Source organism: Antennarius striatus, chromosome 2 (genome assembly GCF_040054535.1).
Source record: "Antennarius striatus isolate MH-2024 chromosome 2, ASM4005453v1, whole genome shotgun sequence".
Lineage (NCBI taxonomy): Eukaryota > Metazoa > Chordata > Actinopteri > Lophiiformes > Antennariidae > Antennarius > Antennarius striatus.
This window is the reverse complement of record NC_090777.1, coordinates 12,998,078-13,013,194: the sequence shown is the minus strand read 5'-3', so window position 1 is coordinate 13,013,194 and position 15,117 is coordinate 12,998,078. Positions and strand designations below refer to the sequence as shown.

The 15,117-nt window shown below is 38.1% G+C and overlaps 1 protein-coding gene across 4 annotated transcripts in view; it reads left to right on the top strand.

The window, feature by feature from the left end:
- Nucleotides 1-14,895, top strand: part of LOC137605655 (guanine nucleotide-binding protein G(I)/G(S)/G(T) subunit beta-1) — a 45,736-nt gene extending 30,841 nt beyond the window's left edge. The window contains exons 1-11 of one of the 4 annotated variants that reach the window (XM_068330321.1): nt 3,072-3,225; nt 4,341-4,445; nt 4,999-5,037; nt 5,161-5,267; nt 6,779-6,842; nt 8,064-8,226; nt 9,543-9,609; nt 9,929-10,130; nt 10,557-10,773; nt 12,276-12,391; nt 12,701-14,895. In XM_068330321.1, coding sequence (XP_068186422.1) covers nt 4,389-4,445; nt 4,999-5,037; nt 5,161-5,267; nt 6,779-6,842; nt 8,064-8,226; nt 9,543-9,609; nt 9,929-10,130; nt 10,557-10,773; nt 12,276-12,382 — 1,023 coding nt within the window. In that variant the 5' untranslated portion in view covers nt 3,072-3,225; nt 4,341-4,388 and the 3' untranslated portion in view covers nt 12,383-12,391; nt 12,701-14,895. Of the gene's footprint in view, nt 1-3,071; nt 3,226-3,826; nt 3,847-3,917; nt 3,940-4,340; nt 4,446-4,998; nt 5,038-5,160; nt 5,268-6,778; nt 6,843-8,063; nt 8,227-9,542; nt 9,610-9,928; nt 10,131-10,556; nt 10,774-12,275; nt 12,392-12,700 lie in introns of those variants that run through there. The other 3 variants (XM_068330337.1, XM_068330328.1, XM_068330312.1) reach the window with 3 other exon arrangements.
- The last annotated feature ends 222 nt before the right edge of the window (nt 14,896-15,117 follow it).

The window sequence follows — 15,117 nt, the reverse complement described above, 5'->3', positions numbered from 1 at the left end:
AGAACATTTCAATGTCTGCCGCACTCCGTATGTCATCATGTTGGAGCTTTTTGTCTACTGTAATTCAGTCTTTTGTTTTTCAAATGTAAGTGATTAAACATGTCATCAGTTTCTTTGCCCTTTAGTTGTTATCATTCTTATAAATGAAATTTTTTAGTAGAATAAATATCAAGTGATGCCATGGGGCATGTCATATGCCAGTGAGGTTGTTATTGTCTCAGAAATATTGAACAATGTGTTCAAAGGTTTTACTTACAGATTTTAACTTTAATAAAAAGAGTTAGAGTCTAAGCAACAGTCTAAAGAGTGTCATCGAATAAGGTCAACAACCTCAAAATTTTATTGCTGACAAATAAGATGTTCTTGTTTAAACATTTTTTAACAATTGTTTCAAAATTGTTTCCACGTTCATAGTAAATGTGTTCTGATCATCAAGATGGAATGTGTATTGTGGAAATGAATTGCGCCTGTGTTATCATTGCCATATAGTAGAGAGAAATACCAGTGAAGTGTATGTTTGTGTGGGGAGTCAAATTTCACTTCCTCTCTCCTTGTCACTGTGTTGTGCTCGAGATGTCGGTGTTGATAGGAGTGGCTGGAAAATGTGGAGTCTGCTTCCCTCCTCCTCTTTCTCCTCCTCCGCCACCACCTCTCTAAAAATAGATGCCAGAAAAGAGAAGGCAGCAAAATCGACTATCTGTTGCGCTGGCAATGATTTCAATGCTCCCGCCATTAGCAAAAGGATAAAAAAAAAATCCTCTGAATCACACCTAATATTAGTACTTCTTGCCTACAATGAGCATCATCTTGTTTCATGGTTTTTGTCAGATAAAATTGATTTGTAATGCATGGATTTAAAAATGGACCTGATTTTAGATTTTGCCTTAGGAAAAACCAGGTTATTTTTTAAAACACAGGCCAAGTAATTTCTAATTCATTAATATAAATTGTCAAGGATTCATCACCTGACCTGAGTTCACCAAAGAATGTTTCATTTTGCTTCACGTTTACCAAAAGCTAAACCTTTAAGCTACTGAAGTGAGAAGGAAGCCTGAGTGGCTACAGTACAAACATAGCAAAGTGGCAGAATCGAAAACAAGTCTATCTCAGGTGGACTGTTGAATTCTAGCTTTTATTTAAACATTGTCCACATCCAATATTGTATTAAAGTTGGTCATATGACTGGGCCTGCGCTAGCCATTCGCCACTTCGCCATAGGCGAAGTAAATTCCAGATTGGCACTGTGTAGCCACAGTGGCGTTCTTATTTTTACGGAAAAAAGGCTAAAACTTGCAACTTTTTCGCTCGCTAGCGGCGCTCGCGGTGCTACTTCCGCTAGCGAGCACCGCTATTTCCGCTAGCGAACAGCACTAGCGCTGATACTTCCGCTAGCGAGCGGCGCTAGTGAAAATAGCGCCGCTATTTCCGCATGCCGACGGAATTTTGCCGAAGCATGCCAAAGGAAATGGACGAAGTAACCCGAATAATACATTAGAGGTATACCCATCAAGCGCATGCTTTTGGAATTAATTGGTTCTGGGTAATGCACTCGGGTCATGACCTCCTCCCAATGACAAACAAAAATATTGGTTTTTTACAAGCTGAACCCGTGAATTGGTGTACGACGAGGTGAGGACGATCGATCACAAGAATCCAGTGTTTTATAGTAGTTTGTGTTAAAGTCCTCATTAATAAACAAATGGTGAATGCTGAGAGGGGGGAGGAGTGGTGACAGACTGATCAGAAGGTAAATGAAAGATATTATCAATACTTGTTTGTAGTCTTAGACTTTTGTTCCCTATGACCAGCAGGAATAACCAGCGATACATGTAAATATGTATTCACCTTGCTTGATATTTTTCATGCCTTTTTAAATTGAAATGAAAAATCATGTTATTGAATTAAAAAATAAACTATAGCATACCAATGGTGTTGTCTAAGTCAAAGTTAAAATGTGTTCTAGTCTAAGTAAAACTTAACAAGTAAACATTGAGTAATATTTTGTATGACTATCTTCACATAGTGAATGCAAGTTTTCAATTGTTGAATCTCACATTCATACCTGCATAAAGTAGGACAGAAATCAAGATAATTCAGCTTGAACTGTTGACTTAAGTGTATTTTTGTAGGTAAACTGAACAGAAGATTTTACCCTCAGAATGCAGGAAAACAACCCCATTTTCTAAAAAATTTCCCAGGGGACCCCCCCCCGCCCCCCCGCGACGAGCGTTGGTCGTCCGCCCGTGCGCCACTGTCTTGAACACAGAGTGGCTTTTTGTGGCTTGCTCAATTCTTTTACACTGAGCCGCAGTGGCTTAGTCATACTAGCTCCTAGTGCAAGCCCAGTATGATATGTTGATGCATTAAGTCAATACATAAAGATCACAAAAGGATGCAAACTGCAGACCAGTTGTATCTCCAGCTGCTTTGTCTTGAAGTCCAGGACAGCCGGTGCTAAATGGATTCTGTTCACATATTCTTGGAGCCACAAGGCTTGTGGAACCAGTCGGCAACCTTTAGCATGCCAGACTCCACCCCCATCATTCCTCGACCATGGGAAAATTGTGAATCAGGAGCATAGGATTTTGGGAGCAGGATCTGTGGTTCTGCATTGTTCTTTTTATGAAGTTGATGCATTGGATGTACTGACTCTGAAAGATGACAATATTTACGAAGAAATTTTAGGACTTACAAAAGACAGGAATGTAATGTTTGGACACTATTTAGCTAGTAATACTACATTTCAGTGGTAGGTTGCTTTGACTGTAAAGTTTGTCATACTTTGCTAAATTGTCACACCAGATGTGTTTGTTGTTCTGTGTATGTTACAGTGCATGAATCGCATGAACCTCAGCTTTATCAGGCTGATATCTCGAATATCTCTTGGCCCAGTAAACATTGTGGCATAAGTTCACGGTAACATACTTTATTTTTAGGGCCCATTTGCTGTTGATCCTTCTGAAAGTTCTTATTGTAACCTTTGAGCTTAAATTGCTGTACTCCTATTACATGAAAGACAACAATTAGTCACTAATATTGCCATGACACATTTTATCTCCAAGATTAGGGGTTAAAGCGCCTTGCATAGATGCAGACCCAGTTATCAGTTCTGGCCAATCAGGTGATGAGTAGCTACTGAGATCTCAGGCGCTTGAAGGTGTTCATTCAGAAGGTGTCAGCACTCGCCAGGACAAAGGACCTTTGTCAAAACCAGTGAACAAAGAGGTAAGATGTATTTGCAGTATAGATAGGAACTGAGTTAGTCTCTAACAGATGGGTGATACTGAATAGGGATAGGTAGTTAGAAAATATTCTTGGGGTAATTAGTATTGGAATTTGAGAGGAGAGATCATGAATGGTATACTTTTTTTTTTTAAACTTAAACTTAATACTGTACATTTATAGAGCATGCCTAAGTTTGGAAGTGTCATTGAACAGCTTTTTATAAAAGCCTTTTCCACTAATTTGCTGACTCAATGTGCTAATGATTTTTACACAGGAAAGCATGTGTTGTGTCTTCAATCATTGTCCAAGGTGATATAACACAAACTTGTACACTTGAGTTGGTAATTCTTAATCACAACCTTTTAGTTTGTTTTTAAGTGTAGCTCATCTTCTGGCTGTGGAAAGTGAAAATGTTTCGAGCGTCAGCCAGAGGATTGGGGTCAGCGGGATAGCCACTGCTTTTAGGATCATCAGCAGGTTTTGTCTTAACCGGATTTGGCTGTAGGAGCTGAATCAACTGTGTCCCAGGATTACAATGATGACATTGGAGGAGAGTTTAGAGTACGGGCACCATAGCATTTTCAGTTTTGCCAAAGTGTGCCCATCATCTGAGCACCTAGGGTTTGTAGTGGTTCATTTAAAAAATACTTTTTTTCCACCTCAGTTTTCGAGGATTGGTTATGACGTGGCCAGTGTGCCTAAGAAGTTTTGATGGTATTTTAGTAGGGGAGCAAAAACCAATTCAAACTCATTCTTTAAATAGTTAACTAATGACTAAAGTAGCTGTCTTTTTCCTGTTGCTAGGTAACAAAGGTTTCAAGCTGGCAAGGAAAAATCTTGAGTTGTCTAGAAAGGGTTGGGCTGTTGTGATTCCTTGTTTTGGCCACACTGATGGATTTTAAACTTTTAATTGATCCGTAGCTACAATTTTCCGAACTATCCATGTCCATAAATCCACTATAAGAGACAGTGCATAAAATATCCTTTGCATTTTGCCCATGGTCTTTCATGCTACACCAGCATTAATTGTTTTAATTAATGTTATGTTTTGGTATTGCTGCTAAACATGGAATTATTACTAAGTGGTGTGTATGTTAATTTCTTGTCTCCTTCAGATCAGCAAGTCTAGGCGGCGGAGCACAGCACACCATTAGCAGAAGAAAATGAGTGAACTGGATCAGCTACGCCAGGAGGCTGAGCAGCTCAAGAACCAGATCAGAGTGAGTCCCTCATTTTGTCCAAGTTTGTATGGAGTTTTCTGTTCAAAAACCCAAGCTGACTTCTTGTCAATAAAGTTTTATGCTCCAGACGATATTTTAAAACAGTGTTGATGAAAGATGGCTTTTCACAGGCACACATCATGTTGATTACATTTTTTTAATTACAAAAGAGCGTCTTGGAATAATATTGATTGTAAAGCCGGAACATGTTTTACATTATATGTTGACTTTTATTGCTTTAAATAATAAAATTTACACAAGCTAATGCCCTCAGTGCTGTACATCACCACAGTGGTGTGTTGACCATATTCCACTGTGAGTCACTGTAACATATGTCACACTGTACAACATGTCTTTGCTTTTGCAACAATATCAGCACCAATATAATAGAGTTTATTACCAATGTTTAAAGGATACTTCTCTGGTTCAGGTTGTATAAATAAATGCTTTCTGTTAACACACTGTTACATAAACTCACCCAGAGCTGAATTCAGTGATACTAAATAATGAAGAGTAATTCATCTTAAGTGGATTTGGCTGGTTTATGTTTCAGGATGCCAGGAAAGCGTGTGCAGATGCTACCCTGTCTCAGGTAGGGATAAATTAATAGTTTCATCTTCACTTATATATATTTTTTTTAAAAAGATCAGAAACAACTCATCTGCTTTGGGTGACCTTAGATCCTTCAAGTGACTCTCATTTTAATCTCATTTAGATCACAGCTAACATCGACCCTGTTGGCCGAATTCAGATGCGTACTAGACGGACTTTGAGGGGGCATCTGGCTAAAATCTATGCCATGCACTGGGGCACTGACTCGAGGTAATGTCATTCAACACCATTTTGTCTGTTAACCATATGTTTCATCCCATCAACCCTCCCCCTTCACCTACATACTGGTAATGGATATAAAAGCAAACTGTCTTTGCCCTAGTTGTTTCTCCGGGGGGTTTTGTATCTATTGCTTCCGGAGGCACTTCACTTTCTTCACCTCTGTCCAAACCATTTTATCGGATTAACACTTTGGACAGTGGAAGAGAGACAGGCGTGATAATTTGTGTATTTTATGTTGAAGCATACATCAACCAGTCTTGCATGAGTGTGTCGTCTTTGTTTTGTGTTTGTGTGCTTTGGAAGTATGTGGGTAGGGAAAATACTCAAAATGGAGTCAGTTTTTGCTCAACTGTGTTGAAGCTTTATAACTGAAGTCAGTGCAGTTGTGACTATCAGAGTTGGGGCATTTACTGAATTACCTGTTTAGATTCAGTGACTACGACCATGTTTTGTTTTTATAAGTCAAGTAATTATACAACTAGGAGAATGTCTCTAATTGACAAAAAATGTTTATGGGTATCAATTCATCATCTCTCAGTGGTGACACACCTCTGTTCACATTGGACTTGAAGTGAATATGGGAACATATTATGTTTTTCTGCTGTGGACACCATCTAATGCTTTTATTATTATTATTATTATTATTATTATTATATAAAGTGTTTTAGACAAAAAAATGTCATCGCAGACATTTTTGTTCCAGCTTCATTAACTGCTGGAGTGGGTGTGTGCACTCTTATGGTAGTTAAAACATGCATGTCTCAACAGACCTTTGTATGATCACTCCTTTCCCTCCACCTAAGTGCATTGGAGCCATCACTGTGGTTACTCTTGCTGGATTCACCCAGTTAGCAGAACAGTCACAGTCGCGCCTGAAAGAGGATTCCAGAAAGAACAAGCAGGCTTTGCAACAATTCCTCTATCAATAGCTATACTTACCAGTCTGCAGATTCTTCAAGAAGTTCTACAATTGTCTTGTGAAGGGATGTTGGCTTAAAAGCTTGTAAATTGCTTACCAAACATGATTTCACTTCTTGAGTTTCACTGTTGTGGCCTGTCCATTTTATTTTGATTGAAGTAGACTCTGTCAGCACAACTTAACAATAATTTAGCTTCAATAAAAGATCTTTAAAAATCTTACAGAACATACTTGGGTTAATGATGTTTCAACAGTAACTGTACATAATACAGCATATTCCTTTATTAAGACGGGTTTATTTTTTTGTCTACAATTTTTTGTTGGCAGTGCTGACAGAAGGCCATAATTGAGTACCAATACTTTGCAGATACATATAGAGAAACATACCCATCACAGAACAGATAAGAAAAGGCATGTTCCAAGTTTACATTAATCAGACTTGCAACTCATGTTTTATCAAACTATACAGTATAGTATGTTTTGGTTGCTTCAAACTGATGATAGTGTGTTCTCAAATGTGTAGAGACTGATGAATCGTCTGAATCTTAAGTTTGATCTTTTTCTTTTTTTTCCCAATCAGGCTTTTGGTCAGTGCATCCCAGGATGGCAAACTTATTATCTGGGACAGCTACACCACAAACAAGGTAAAGACATCACATTCCAAGGAACCAAAATAGTCTGTGGCTTGTATTTTCTTGTAACAACTGAATCTAATGACAACATTGTAACAGAATAAAATGAGACCATTTTATGACATAACAGAATATCGGATCTTTTGCCTAAAGGTAGTTTGATTTGAACCAAACACAAATCCCATTTGGCTCACAGGTCCAACTTTTCTGTGATACCATGTTCTTGGCACCTCACCATGTATGAATGTTAAAAATCTTGAAACTAAAGAGTGCCAGATGTCAAATTCAAAGACTGTTTGGTAAATTGTTTTCAGGTTAATCACACATTTTGAAGATTGATAACAAAAAAGCCAAATCTGAGACGGATCTGTTTGGTTGCATGTAGCCAATGAGAGTAAGACCAGTGCTTAGGGATGAGTCATCGGTTATAATAACTTCTAATTTGTTATTACAATAATCCCTTGTTACTCGTGGTGAATATGTTCCAGGACCACCCGCAAAAAAAGAAATTCCGCCACATAGTGACAAACTATTTTGTTATTTACAATAATTTAAACATTTATGAACCCTCCCCATACTGATATTAAACCACCTTATATCTATATTACCTTTTCCCACACTCTCCTAGACTGTTTAAAATACTTGTGTTTCACGGAAGGCGCTGCTTTCCATGAGTCTTGGAGCACAACGCACTTCTGGATGCTGTCAGCCAATAGAATGCGCATATGGTATCACGAGACTACCTACTAAACATCAGCGATGTAGTGAAGCCAATTCGCGAATAAGCGAGGGATTACTGTACAACCAAAAGAACGTAGTCCCTTTCAGAATGAATTGTTGTAGCTTTGTAGCTTTACATTTTGTTGGAAAACAATTTGTCCTGTGAATATGACATCATATCTGATGTAGCTACCAGACTAGGCATGCTCTTCTAGGGTTTCTCCAAGTGACAATGTTACAAAGTGTGATCTTCTGTTTCAAGACATAAAGTTGTGTAAAAGGCATAAATCTGAATTATCATTACTGTCACTTCTCTCTGGTAGCTGTTTTATTTTAGATCGAGTAAGAGCTGATTTCATTTTAAAATATTACTCAAGAGCATTCTGAGAGTATTGTGCCCTTGAACGGTTAAGTGAATATTGTGGCTCAACATGCTCTCCTCCCTCTCTCCCTTCCTCTCACCTGTCACTGCTTACTGTCCAATATTAAATGTCCCTCCTCTCCCCTGTCCAGGTTCACGCCATCCCGTTGCGCTCTTCCTGGGTGATGACATGCGCCTATGCCCCTTCAGGGAACTACGTTGCCTGTGGTGGTTTGGACAACATCTGTTCCATATACAACTTGAAGACACGTGAGGGAAACGTGCGTGTCAGCCGTGAGCTGGCTGGACACACAGGTAGGCTGCCTGGATATTGACCCATTAATGCCAAGAAATGTCTTAAACGTCTGATATTTGATAACTTGCCAATAGTCAGTATGTCCTATTCAGTGCAGATATGTGTCTGTGTTTGAAAAATATTCTAAGCCACGGCACAATAAAGTAATCTTTGGAATTTTCACTTGTTTTGTGTAATGATGTCTCTGTGCTAACCTGTCATTAATGGTACAAGAGGCAAACAACTTCTTTACTGATGTACTGGGGTTTACTCAGCTCTTTAACCTCTGAAAGTAAAGAATTATCAGAGTCCCTCTCAGCATTGCTGAATTCGCCAAAATGTTTTGTTATTAACATTCAGTAGCCGCTGCTGATGTTTACTGTACACATTGTTAGTAGTCAATGTACAGAGAATGTTTTGGTTTTAAATCATTAATCTGTTCTAAGATATACACATATTGTAGTAATAAGTAACATGTAATTGTGAAAATACTAAAAGATGAGAGGCCATAGATGACTTGTTGTTGTAAGATATCACTTGTTGAAGACATCTTGACACTTTTTACACATGGGATTTTTAATTTGTCTTCATTTTGGAGATTACTTAATTTTGGTCATTTGAAATCTTTGTTGGGTTTGGCTATCAGGAAGTGAAGATGTGACACTTATATTTTTGTTTTGCACATATTTTTACCATCTACAGATGAAAAGTCAAATTTAAATTGACTTGCATCTCCAGAGGTGGTCATATTTGGAGTGTGATGTAGTTGATATTTTTTTCTTTTTTAGTTGTAATACTTTGACAAATATATGCACTTGTATGTACTTATTGCTCTCAGTATATTTCCAGTTTGCTGAATATTTAAATCCAGTGCCAACTTCATACTTTTCCAATATGTATTGTTTTCACATGTAGGAGGTCCAGTCACATGTCTCAATAAAGGAGTTGGCTTAAGTATCCCAGCTAAACTAATGATAGTGTTGAGCTCTTATGCAAAGAGCATTCATCTGATCAGGGTCATATGATGCAGGAAGTGTGTCAGCATTTTATTTCTAGTTCCCTTTCAATACGCAGGCCTGAATGCATTTTTCCAGTGACTGAAGGATGAATTATGGAAGTAAAACTTGAACAGCGAAAACGAGAATAGATGTTCAGTTGTTTTTTTCTGTTGCTTCTGGTGAATTTGTTCTTCCCCATATGCTGTACAATTACATTCCTTACTGAATAGGAATTTCCTTTTGTATGCTGACAGTAAGGAAGTATAACATCTCCTCCTAGCATAGGAAATATGTTCAATCATAAATGACTTTTTGAATCTGTTTTTGACTCCTGTCAGGTTACCTGTCCTGCTGTCGCTTCTTGGACGACAACCAGATTGTTACTAGCTCTGGAGACACCACCTGGTGAGTTTTGGTACCGCGTGTAGTGCATTGCAAGAAAACATCGTTGGGAATGCTCACTGAAGAGTTGAACATGGTCCCATTAAAATGTAGCCATATTTACAACAAGTATTGAATAAGCATTCAGTTATCAGGTGTATTGTTATTGTGTAAGGTGTTTTCTCCCTTTTAATGATTTTACAGCCATACTAGATTTCCTTATCAGTAGACAGACTCAGAGCATCCCCCAGCATCACTTTGTGGGTTAATCAGAGCTTAACAAGTTGTAGTTGTTACTCTTGTGGTTTGTTGTGTGAACAGTATTCTGTCTAATTTCTTGAAGTGCTCTGTGGGATATTGAGACTGGTCAGCAGACGACTACATTTGCTGGTCACACTGGTGATGTCATGAGTCTCTCCCTGGCACCTGACACCAGGCTGTTTGTGTCTGGGGCCTGCGACGCCTCTGCCAAGCTCTGGGACATCAGAGAAGGAATGTGCAGACAGACCTTCACTGGCCACGAGTCAGACATCAATGCTATCTGCGTATGGCAACACACTTTTCTATGCATGTTATATACTAATCACATCAGGATGTAAATTCTCCAGTAAACTCCAGTAAACAAGTTTCAGTTTCCTATTCAAGTAAGGTTCCAGTCCTGAATTATAAGTCAAATTGTAAATGGTACATTGGCGATACATTTCAATAATTGCAGCACATAATACAACAATGTTGTACTATGTGCTGCAGCTGATAACAAGCTCATTCAGTGTACGTGAAGTAGAATAATTACAATGTCCCTCACTAAATTTCCTCAAGGAAATTTAACTACAAAATGTATCCAGTAGTACTCCTAAAAACTGCTCTTTTAAGAATGACATGAAGATGAAATAATGTGATGACACATATTTTATGACTAATAGCACAGAAGCAGATGTGGCTCATGAAATCTCCTTTGGCCCTCATTGCAGTTCTTCCCTAATGGCAACGCCTTTGCCACGGGCTCAGACGATGCCACCTGCCGGCTGTTTGATCTGCGTGCTGACCAGGAGTTGATGGTTTACTCGCATGACAACATCATCTGCGGCATCACCTCTGTGGCATTCTCCAAGAGTGGCCGCCTTCTGCTGGCTGGCTACGACGATTTCAACTGCAACGTCTGGGACACTTTGAAGGCCGACCGTGCGGGTGAGGCATTATACAGGCTGAAAAGTGTAGCCAAACATACCTGAAGTACCTCGCCATGCCAGAGCATGTATGTTAAATGCTGGACAGTTAGTGTTAGCTGCCACCATACAGGATTTTTATTCGTTCTGTAGATTTTTGCTGATTTACTATGCCGCTGTGCAAACCAGTACAGAGTGGGAAATGCTCTGACATTAAATTTCCCAATAACTCAAAAACTGTTCAGTATTTTTCAATAAACTTTGTACACACAATAACAGCCTCTTGCTGTTTTGTTCATGTTTTCAAATGGAAGTTATTTGAGAGGCATTTTTCTCAAATGAGTATTTCCTGGGCAGAAAGTGAAAATTATTTTTTCTGAAATTTCATCCAATAATCTTACTTGTATTGTAAAGATACTTTTGATATTTTGGCCAGATGTATCTTTTTATTTGGTGTTTACATTTAATAATTGAAAGTAATTATTTGATGTACAATTAACACGAATAGCAACCAACAACTTAAATTACTCATTTGTGATTATTTTTCTCCCGCAAAATGCACCTAGGTAGGCATTCAGAGTATTTCATGCTTGGTGTGATTATTCTTGAAACGAAATTACTCCTGAAATAAATATCTGTAGGTCTCTGGGACAGAAATTGATTCACTGCTGCTGTTACCTATGCTGCTGGCTTTTGTGATGTTATGTGCAGGATGGTGAGATGCAATGAAAGCACAGAATTCCCACTTTGAACATCTGTGTAAAGGATGCTTGCATGTGCAGGCAACAGCTCTAAGATTTTGTTTTAAGTTTTGTTAGTTAAATGTAAATACACAGTAAGGTAAAACTTTGACATAATAGTCTGCAGATGGGATTATCCTCATTACATTGGATTATATGAGGAAATATGCTTACTGTATGTTTCTTATCCTTAAAACAATGGTTGGAAACCAGAGTCTTGATCTAACATGAGTAATTTGATATCGTGTCTGAATGAGGCATGAGTCAATCCATGATTTTGTGCAAGTTATGAATACTGTATGCATCTGGGAGAACAGCTAGTGTCACCAGCTCCAGCAGTGAAGAGCTTCTAAAGGAGGCATAAATACTTTACAGGTATTGACTCTTTAATGCAATGGGGATCAGAGGAGGTGTGCATCTGAGCTAAGTACTACAGAAACAAACCAATGGGATTTTCTGGATGGATGGAATATTGATTATCAACACACTGGCTCAGTGTTAGCCTTTACACATCATCTAAAAGCAGAGCTGGTGCCATCTCTTTGGTAGGTCTCTTTGTAGTTTACACCGCAACCACGAATCAGGACTGCAGACGCCCAGTAACTTATTTTTCCTCATTCCTTCATACCCTTTACCCCATGTTTCAGCTTATAGGAAGCAGACCGGGTTGCAATTCAGTTTTAAAACAAATTATAAACCTGCTGTCTTTACATCCAGGTCTTGGTGTGTGTTGTCAGATAGAAGCAGATTTGTCGCAACTCTTAAGCGTTGGGTATCTCTGCAGGTGTTCTGGCTGGTCATGATAACCGGGTGAGCTGCTTGGGTGTGACTGACGATGGCATGGCAGTGGCAACAGGGTCCTGGGACAGCTTCCTTAAGATTTGGAACTAGAGTCTGAAGGTAAGAGACAAACCGGAATGTTGCTGCACATAGGACCTGATGCACAATTTGTTGTTACTGCAGTCTGGTGGTCAGGAAGAAGAATGCATCTTATAAAACCCAAAATGTAAAGCAAAATCACCTCAGCAACATGATGTAGAGTGAAATTAACAGAAGGCTCCCGTCTGTTGGAAATGTTTTAAATGTGGTTTTCACCCAGTAAATTCTAAGATTAGACTTAACTGGGTGAAAAACATAGAAAATGGTTGAAATGATCATTAAAATTGTGATTATTCATCATGATACAAAATGTTTTTCATTTGTTTCTAGATGGCATCTGGACTCCAAAGTTGAGTGGAAGACCATTCCAACATCACAACGTTCAATTTTATTGCATATCCAATCTTTTCAAAACACCATGATACTGACTCCAAACACCCCAAAAAACTATCAAGGGCAAAAATTCTCTCTCTCTCTCTCTCTCTCTCTCTCTCTCTCTCTCTCTCCCCTTCCTCTTCATTTAAAAGAGCACAAATGTCTGTCACTCATTTAGCTACAGTAAAAGCTTGAGAAATTTAGTAGTTTCAAAATGAAACAAGGGAAATTGTGCGTTGCTCCCGTGACCATGGTCTGGTATTGTAGTAAGTGAAACTTAACACACCTCACCACCACTGCCGCCACCCAGCAAACACGTCCTGCACCCTCATTAAACACGTCTGAGTGAAGTTTATTTACATGAAAGTGATCTAACTCTCAATAGCTTTTTGACCATGTTTAATTTGGTTTTTTTGTTGACGAGGAGATCAGCTGACAGTTAATGTTCAAAAGGAGGATCAAAACTTTTTCATTTCCTAGTCTTGACACATTTTAGAGAATACTTTTTAAGTTGGAAACTAAAAACCTCCCGGTTGTGTCATTTTAAATCCAGCTTTATCCCACTGGAGAACAAAGTGAGAGAATTGAGCTTCAACAGGGAGTCCTCAAGCCACTTCTGGCTCTTCTGTATATTTAGTCCCATGATACTTTTACTGTTTCTTTTTTCCAGTGTAGTCCACAGATCTTTGTTTGCACAAAAATTAAACTTTGCATATATAGAGTAATGTCTAAAGAAAAAGTTAACTAACCAAGCACATGCTGTTTATGATAATGAATGCTCGTTTTTAAAACGAAAAACAAAAAAAAAACATTTTAACCATTCTTACACCTTTTTGTCTGGCGACAGTGTAGAATAATTAAATGAAGATTAACCCATCCAATCATAATCCACCCCTCCCCATTGTTGGTTAATTTCTTTCTCCTTTAGTTACATTTTGTTTTCCCTGGTTTCTGTTGCCCGTGGTCGGGACCGGTGATGTGATTTGGTCGGGTAGGGAGTACCTCCACGTTAGCCTGGTTACAATCCAGACGTTTCTCTTTAACAGAGGTGCCCATTCCGTGCTTGGAAATGCAGTTACTACTCTGTGAATGACATGTTGTATAAATCAATGTTTGAAAATAATGATATTGAAACTTTTTAAGTTAAAAATGGGGGAAAAAAAAGATTTTGGTTGTCTGCCATGGGTGGGTTATCTCTTAGAATCGCATGCTGTAGAATTGCTTAAAAAGGTGCATATGGAATTAAGTCCTTTTGATGTTTTTCTTTAAGAAAATAACCTGTTGAATATATCAATACAATGGTATTTATATTTTTATTTTATTTTTTTTTTGTTTTGTTTTGTTTTTTGTTTGTTTTGGCTACTCTGTGCATACATGATTCAACTAAAATGTCAAAGCTATGCACCTGAGAAGCAAACCCTGCAACATAAACGTTTACTTGGTCCATACTTGGGAGGGATTCCACTTTTAAAGAAGTAACGTAAATGTTAAAATTGTACACACATGCATTTGTACATTCGTTCACCTAAACATACACAATCTCAAATGGAACAAATAAATTTTTCATTCCTTCTGTAGCAAACAAAATTCCACTTACAAAGAAAAACATTTTATAACAGGTTTTTTTCTGTCCTTTAATAATAAAAAAAATCTTGCAGCATCTGAATGGCAGAATTTTCTGTTATTCCCTTTTCCTTGTAAACAGAGATGCTCTTTCTTTAGCAGTAGTGACATTTTTCCATTCTGTTTTTTTTTTTTTCTCTCTGCGACATTCTGTACAAAAAATGTGCTGTAATTGTGCGTTAGGCCTGGAGTTGGCAAACATAAAATAAAATAAAAAAATATTAAAAATGAAATTCCCTTTTCTCTCTTTCTCCATCAAATAACTGTAGAGCTCTGCACCCACCCCCCACTCTTCCCTTTCACCTTTTGTATTTAATTTTGAAGTCAGTGTACAACCGAAAGCTGGATGCAAGATAGAAACTATATTAAAATGTACTGTTATTTAAGATGTAATAAAAAGCAGTTTGAGATGACTACTGTGTTGAGTGTGATTCACTTAGAGCGGTTTCCACCGAGGCTAGAATGTTGCAGACTGTTTGGTTTCCTTGTAATTATGTTCAAGTCAAATAAACAATTTCTTATCCACAGTTGAATCTGTCTGACTCGTCTCTGCTGTTATTTGCATGGATTTCATTTCCTTTTAGCATGCAACCTTTTTATCGAGACACTTTATAGGCCGCATTCAAACTGTACTTAAATGTAACCTGATTTTTTTCTGAAACATTTGTAATTGGCCTTGTGTGTTGGCGTTCTTCTTTGTATGAGACCTGTTTTGCACTGAGCACAAGCATACTACAGAACAAAATTCT